The following is a 7,357-nucleotide window of genomic DNA, read 5'->3' on the forward strand; positions in this document are numbered from 1 at the left end:
CTGACAAACAGTGAGATGCTCTGCTCAAGCAGAATGCGGGGCCTGTGTCATGCTATATAACTCTTAATGATAATTTGACTTGCACAGGCTTTAATTTTAATGGAATATATTTCAATACAATGGACGATGTTTTACACACAGTGAATAATTAGGGTTTGGAATGCACTGCCTGGAAATGCGGTGGTTGCAGGCTCAATTGGTTGTATTAGGCCATAGTTTTAAAATAATTTGCAGAGAGGAGCCAAGAAAAATGTCTGAACGCGGCAAGTCATTCTGAGCTGGAATTCTCTGGCTTCCATGCAGTAGTAGCTTGCGAATAGAATTAGTTCGCATATAGACCCATAGAGCATTGTGGCACAGAAAGAGGCCATTCGGCCCACTGTGCCTGTGCTGGCTGAATCGGCTAGTCGCCAATTCTAATGCCACTTCCCACACTCCCTTGCATGATCCAGGGATTTAGGAGCAGATGCAGGTTCCTTTTAAATGAATAAATGGTTTTTGCCTCCACCAGAAAAATGGACACCAGATTGCGATACGCACCATCCTCTGAGGCACATTTTTTCTGCGTTCCTCCTCGAATTCTTCTCTGAATATGACCACTGGTAATTGGTGTTGAGGTAGATGTTCAGCCTTATTCTAGAATGGAGGACCAGTCTTGCAGGGCTGAGTGGCCTGCACCTGTATTCCTAACCTCCCAGTTCTATGATTAACAAAAGTGGCAAATGAACAGCTGAAGAAAACATGTAGCAAATGGTTAAATGAACCACCGAGTGCACCAAAAAAAAAAGTAGCGAACCTTCCTGTTGCTATACACCACTTTAGTCCAACAGAAGATAGATTTCCCTCATATGTCTGCCTGGTAGTCTGTGCACACGTAGCAACAGATTCAAGAACAGCTTATTCCCCGCTGTTATTAGACTTCAGAATGGGCCACTCAAATTTCAAATGTAATGTTGACCTCACTGTCTGTGCACCTTCTCTGCAGACGTAGAACTGGATTCCTCGCTCAGTTCTATTACCTTGATGCACTTTGTATGAAATTATCTGCCTGCATTGCATGCAAAACAAAACTTTTCACTGTCCCTAGGAATGTGTGACAGCAATAAATCAAATCAAATCAAAAACATTATCCAAAAGGAATGAAAGGAATTGTAAAGTCCATGAACTTCCTTTCAGTGATGAATAAAATAATACTAGCAAGAAAGAAGGGTATCATGTGTATGGAGGAAACGTATGGCTAATGATGCTCATTAAACAAGCTGGTTCAGGCAGGATGGGCCAAATACTCTACTTCTACATTGTAACACTTCTGAGATTCTCATGTGGAGTCTGCACACCCAATGAGAAAGTTATATCCCAAAATGTTGAGGACTTCAGGTTGGCTTAATAAACTGACACTGTACAGTGAGCTGTTAGTTATGTGCACAGATTATCAGGCAGACATATGAAGGAAACCTATCTTTTATAAGATTGAAATGGCATCTGATAACAGGAAAGTTATTTCAATGCTCAGATTCAATCAATGAAAAATACATGAAGCAATTCCAAGAATTGCACAAAATAATTCATCTTCTTGAGCTGTGATAATGGGAACTGCAGATGCTGGAGAATCCAAGATAACAAAGTGTGGAGCTGGATGAACACAGCAGGCCAAGCAGCATCTCAGGAGCACAAAAGCTGATGTTTCAGGCCTAGACCCTTCATCAGAGAGGGGGATGGGGAGAGGGTTCTGAAATAAATAGGGAGAGGGGGGGAGGCGGATCGAAGGTGGATATCCCGTGAGGTTTGTCCGGAGGGAGGAGGGTAACTTCTTCAGGTTAGGCATCCCTGGAAGAGACTTTGCAGTGAGGTTAAAATTGCATCAGAGATAATGGGAACTGCAGATGTGGGAGAATCCGAGATAACAAAGTGTGAAGCTGGATGAACACAGCAGGCCAAGCAGCATCTCAGGAGCACGAAAGCTGACGTTTCGGACTTAGACCCTTCATCAGAGAGGGGGATGGGGAGAGGGTTCTGAAATAAATAGGGAGGGAGGGGGAGGCAAATCGAAGATGGATGCCTAACCTGAAGAAGTTACCCTCCTCCCTCCGGACAAACCTCAGGGGGCATTCACCTTCGATTCGCCTCCCCAAATGGGGTTGCGTAGATTAACATTTTGGTCGGCATGGACCAGTTTGAACCAAAGGGCCTGTCTCCATGCTGTAGGACTCAATGGCTCAAATCAGCTTTCAGCAACAGCAGTCTTTACCTGGTGCTGGATAATGTGCATTTTGCATCCATGAGAGGGGACTGAGGTAATCATGTCTTGAACACAGCAAGCCAAGCAGTATCTCAGGAGCACAAAAGCTGACGTTTCGGGCCTAGACCTTTCATCAGAGAGCTGGTCCAGCCTGTCTCTGCTTCCCTAACCTGTTCTTCCTCTCACCCATCCCTTTCTCCCACCTCAAGCCGCACCTCCATTTCCTACCTACCACCTCATCCCACCTCCTTGACCTGTCCGTCTTCTCTGGACTGACCTATCCCCTCCCTACCTCCCCACCTATACTCTCCTCTCCACCTATCTTCTTTTCTCTCCATCTTCGGTCCGCCTCCCCCTCTCTCCCTATTTATTCCAGAACCCTCTCCCCATCTTACTCTCTGATGAAGGGTTTAGGCCCGAAACGTCAACTTTTGTGCTCCTGAGATGCTGCTTGGCCTGCTGTGTTCATCCAGCTCCACATTTTGTTATCTTGCATCCTCTTGATCAGTTGCTTAATTCAATGAGATCTTTGCTGACTTGTATTTTAAGTTCATTTACCCACCTTGGATCTATGTACCTTAGTACTCAGGCTGAACCAATGTCTATGAAACCCAGTTTTGATTCATAGAATCCCTACAGTGTAGAAGTAGGCCACTCACCCATCAGTCCCCACTCTGATAAGCTTCCCAGCCAAACACACTGCCGCACCCTGTTTCTATAACCCTGCATTTTCCACCTATCCCGCATATCTCTGGATTGTTGGAAGAAACAGAGCACCTGGGGGAAATCCACACAGAATGTGCAAACTGCACACAGATAGCTGCCGAGGCCGGAATTGAACCCGTGCCCGTGGTGCTGTGAGGCAGCAGTGCTGACAACTGAGCCACCATACCTTGAAATCAAATTTTTGCAAAGAGTAAGATATCCATTTGTGAAAACAATTGCCAGTGAATACGGACATGTCCCGTCACTTCTCGTGCTTTCTCACAATCTATCAATACCTTTCTTCATCATAAGTATGTCAATAAGATCACTCCTTAATCTTCTGTGCTGAAGGAAGTACAAATCCAGCCTCTGCAACCTCTAAGTACAGCTCACAGGCCATGCTGGACTCACTTTGTGAACAGATATTCAATGAGAAAGCACAATGCATGAGCTGTCAGCTGGAGTTCTGTGCAATGTGTGATTGCCACTACATTCTGAATCACTTCATCATTTTCATTGTGTGCTGAGCCAGGTATCAGGCCATGAATGAGAGAAGAAAGACATGATTAGAGATAATGGGAACTGTAGATGCTGGAGAATCCAAGATAACAAAGTGTGGAGCTGGATGAACACAGCAGGCCAAGCAGCATCTCAGGAGCACAAAAGCTGACGTTTCGGGCCTAGACCCCTCTCTGATGAACGGTCTAGGCCCGAAACGTCAGCTTTTGTGCTCCTGAGATACTGCTTGGCTTGCTGTGTTCAAGACATGATTACCTCAGTCCCCTCTCATGGATGCAAAATGCACATTATCCAGCACCAGGTAAAGACTGCTGTTGCTGAAAGCTGATTTGAGCCATTGAGTCCTACAGCATGGAGACAGGCCCTTTGGTTCAAACTGGTCCATGCCGACCAAAATGTTAATCTACGCAACCCCATTTGGGGAGGTGAATCGAAGGTGAATGCCCCCTGAGGTTTGTCCGGAGGGAGGAGGGTAACTTCTTCAGGTTAGGCATCCATCTTCGATTCGCCTCCCCCTCCCTCCCTATTTATTTCAGAACCCTCTCCCCATCCCCCTTTTCTGATGAAGGGTCCAGGTCCGAAACGTCAGCTTTCGTGCTCCTGAGATGCTGCTTGGCCTGCTGTGTTCATCCAGCTGCACACTTTGTTATCTCGGATTCTCCAGCATCTGCAGTTCCCATTATCTCTGATGCAATTTTAACCTCACTGCAAAGTCTCTTCCAGGGATGCCTAACCTGAAGAAGTTACTCTCCTCCCTCCGGACAAACCTCACGGGATATCCACCTTCGATCCGCCTCCCCCTCTCTCCCTATTTATTCCAGAACCCTCTCCCCATCCCCCTTTTCTGATGAAGAGTCTAGGCCCAAAACGTCAGCTTTTGTGCTCCTGAGTCTCCTATCCCTCATGTCCTGTTTACCTTTCCCCTTTCCTGTTGTGCCCCAGGGCCAGTCACAGTGCCACTGATTTGGCTACTGCTGCTTTCCCCAGAACAGTCATTCGCCCCAGCAGCATCCAAAACAGGATGCTTGTTTTCGAGGGGAATGGCCACAGGGAATTCCTGGACTCTCTGCCCACTCCCATTCCCCTTCCTGGTGGTCAATCAACTATTCTCTGCCTGTACCTTAGGTGTGACCACCTCACTAAAATTCTTATCTATGATGCGCTTGGCATCTCGGATGATCCTGAGAGTGTCCAGCTCCCTAAAACAGACTCCCTGGAGCTACAGCTGGGTGCCTTTCCCACAGATGTAGTCATCAGATGATGCAAGTCTCCCTGAGTTCCCACATCCTGCTGCAAAATCATGGCCCTGCCGTAGCTGCCATCTCAACTGCTCTAAGACTAAAGAGGAAAATTACAAGGACTTTACCTGATCTTACCTGTACATTTTGTGCTTGTGTTTTCCAAAATCATTCCCAGAATGTGTCTGACTTCCTTTCGGAATCACTGTCTAATGAACTGAAGTGAGAAACCTCGGTGACTGCCCTCCGACTCTAACTGAGTGGATTTTGAGAATCACTTCACTTTCACTCAGAGCATCACTTGTTTCATTTTGATTAGATTTGTATTTAAAGCTCAGCCGTGATGCCAGGAAGCACTTCTCCCCAGTTGCAATTCTCACACCTACCGCCCCACCCCCAACTCCTCAACCCCACCCCCCCACCCCAGAGAGAAAAGCCTGTTGAGGCTGGTGATCAACTTGGAAGTTTCAAATCTGCTTGATTTGTTCGGCAATGATTGTGACCATAAGCACCAAGAGCAGGAGTAGGCCATTCAGCCCCTCGAACCTGCTCTGCCATTCAATATAATCGTGGCTGATATCAGCGCAGCCTCAACTGCACTTTCCTAACCGCTCCACGTAACCTTTCGGCCCATCTACTAAGTTAAGAATCTGTTCATCTGATCCTTAGGTTTATTCAATTTCCTGGCGACTGCTGTACTGTGAATTCCACAGATTCACAACCCTTTGAGGGAAGTGATTACCTGTGATCTCTGTTTTAAGTCTGTGACCCCCCTCCCTGCCATGTGATGGGTTATGGCAGAAGTTAATATTAGAGATTAGCCATGACAGATAGGCCCAAGGGGCTGAATGGCCTTGTTTCTATGTTCCTGTGCATTTTACCTCAGCGAAGCAGCTTTTGAATGTTCTTCTTTTTGTGTTTCAGTGCTGGTGCTGCTCATTGTGACACTGAGGAGGCGCAAGAGGGAGCCTTTGATATTTGATGAAGAGAAGGACATTAGGGAGAATATAGTCAGGTACGATGATGAGGGGGGCGGCGAGGAGGACACTGAAGCTTTTGACATGGCCACGCTGAGGAATCTCAATTTCATTCAGGACGTGAAAACGCGACGGGACATCACGCCCGAAATTCAGCTGTTTTCGAAAGCCACGCACAAGCTGTCTCCTGACAACATCATCTTCAGAGAATTTATCTGGGAGAGGATGAAAGGTGCTGACACAGATCCCTGTGCTCCTCCATATGACTCTCTCCAGACATACGCGTTTGAGGGGAACGGCTCAGTTGCAGAGTCACTCAGCTCCTTAGATTCCATCACCTCAGTATCGGACCAGAATTACGATTACCTCAGTGACTGGGGACCCCGTTTCAAAAAGCTGGCAGACATGTACGGTAACTCCAACGACAGTATGAACTCTTAGTTACACCCCCTTCAAAACAATGCACAGACTTTTTTATGTAAACGGGACAGTTTTGGGATTGATTGGAGGGAGGGGTGGGCTGGAATGTAAATACAAAACCATTTTTTAAGAGTCTTACTTTGCCTCTTCTTAAGTGGTGCAGTTTCATCTGAATTCCCATGGAAAACTCACAAAGCAGCTGGATTAAGAGCGTTGCTTAACTTTTTTTTGATATGAAGGGTTAAAATGACAGCAGTGCTAGATTATAAATGTTATCTCTTCTGATTTGTACAGGAGAATTAATCTTTTTTGTTTTGATTTGTTACACGTTGATATATTTATATTAAGAAGCTAAACCCCACTGTGTTTGAGCCAGGCTTATACACTAGCTCAGGATTAAGAAATGGGGATGCTTGCTGACTGTAACTCCTCTCCAGAATATTTGAGATGGAATAAAGCATGAGTGAATCTAATTATAGCAAATTAATGGGACACTTTTCATCTCTAAAAGACACGAAAAATCGCAAGGAACTGTTTTTACTGGATCATTGTCCACTGCAAGCTGAAAGGGAAGACAAATAGAAATTGTTTTTTAAATGTCAAAATTGGAAATCTCGTCATATGTCATAATCTGTGGAAAAAAAAAGAAATTCAGGCTCAGTTTTGTAGACAATCATTGCTCCATGACTCATAGATTTTCCTCCATTTGTACACCTATGAATAATAAAAATAGGTTTTGTAATAGGATATTAAAAAGTGTCATTATGTTTGGTCATACCTGTATAGTTTTCAATAAAAGGATGTAAAATTAATGTGTTTTGTGCACTTAGTCCTGTAATATCAATGCATTTTTAAAAAGAAATGTAGCTCCTTTGACATCTTTTTCTTGTCTTACTCCCCTCACTGCCCAACGATTCCATTATTTAATATTGAAGTGTCATTCTTGGCAGGAGTTTGTTATCAATCTCTAATTGTTCTTGAGTCTATAGTTGTTCTACAGTCTATAATTGTTCTTGAGAACATTAGAAACAGGAGATGGAAGATGCTTCTCAGACCGGCAGTCGTCCATTCAATAGTAGAATTGCTGATTGTCGAGTTCCTGCGTTATCTCTCTATCCTATGATCTTTTTAATATTCAAAAATCTATCAATCTCTTCATAACTGAGTCTCCTCAAACATCCAGGGCATAGAATTACAAAGATGCAAGAGAACTTTTTCCTTATCCCAGTCCTAAATGACCTGCCTCTGAGTCTAGGACT

The 7,357-nt window shown here is 44.8% G+C and overlaps 1 protein-coding gene across 5 annotated transcripts in view; it reads left to right on the forward strand.

Annotated features, from left to right (window-relative positions):
* The window catches only part of cdh7a (cadherin 7a), a 146,367-nt gene extending 139,476 nt beyond the window's left edge, over positions 1 to 6,891 (forward strand). For all 5 annotated transcript variants that reach the window (XM_048529269.1, XM_048529270.1, XM_048529268.1 and 2 more), the window contains one exon: positions 5,626 to 6,891. In XM_048529269.1, coding sequence (XP_048385226.1) covers positions 5,626 to 6,119 — 494 coding nt within the window. In that variant the 3' untranslated portion in view covers positions 6,120 to 6,891. The remainder of the gene's footprint in view (positions 1 to 5,625) is intronic.
* The last annotated feature ends 466 nt before the right edge of the window (positions 6,892 to 7,357 follow it).

The sequence above is a fragment of the Stegostoma tigrinum genome, chromosome 5 (assembly GCF_030684315.1).
Source record: "Stegostoma tigrinum isolate sSteTig4 chromosome 5, sSteTig4.hap1, whole genome shotgun sequence".
Classification (NCBI taxonomy): Eukaryota; Metazoa; Chordata; class Chondrichthyes; order Orectolobiformes; family Stegostomatidae; genus Stegostoma; species Stegostoma tigrinum.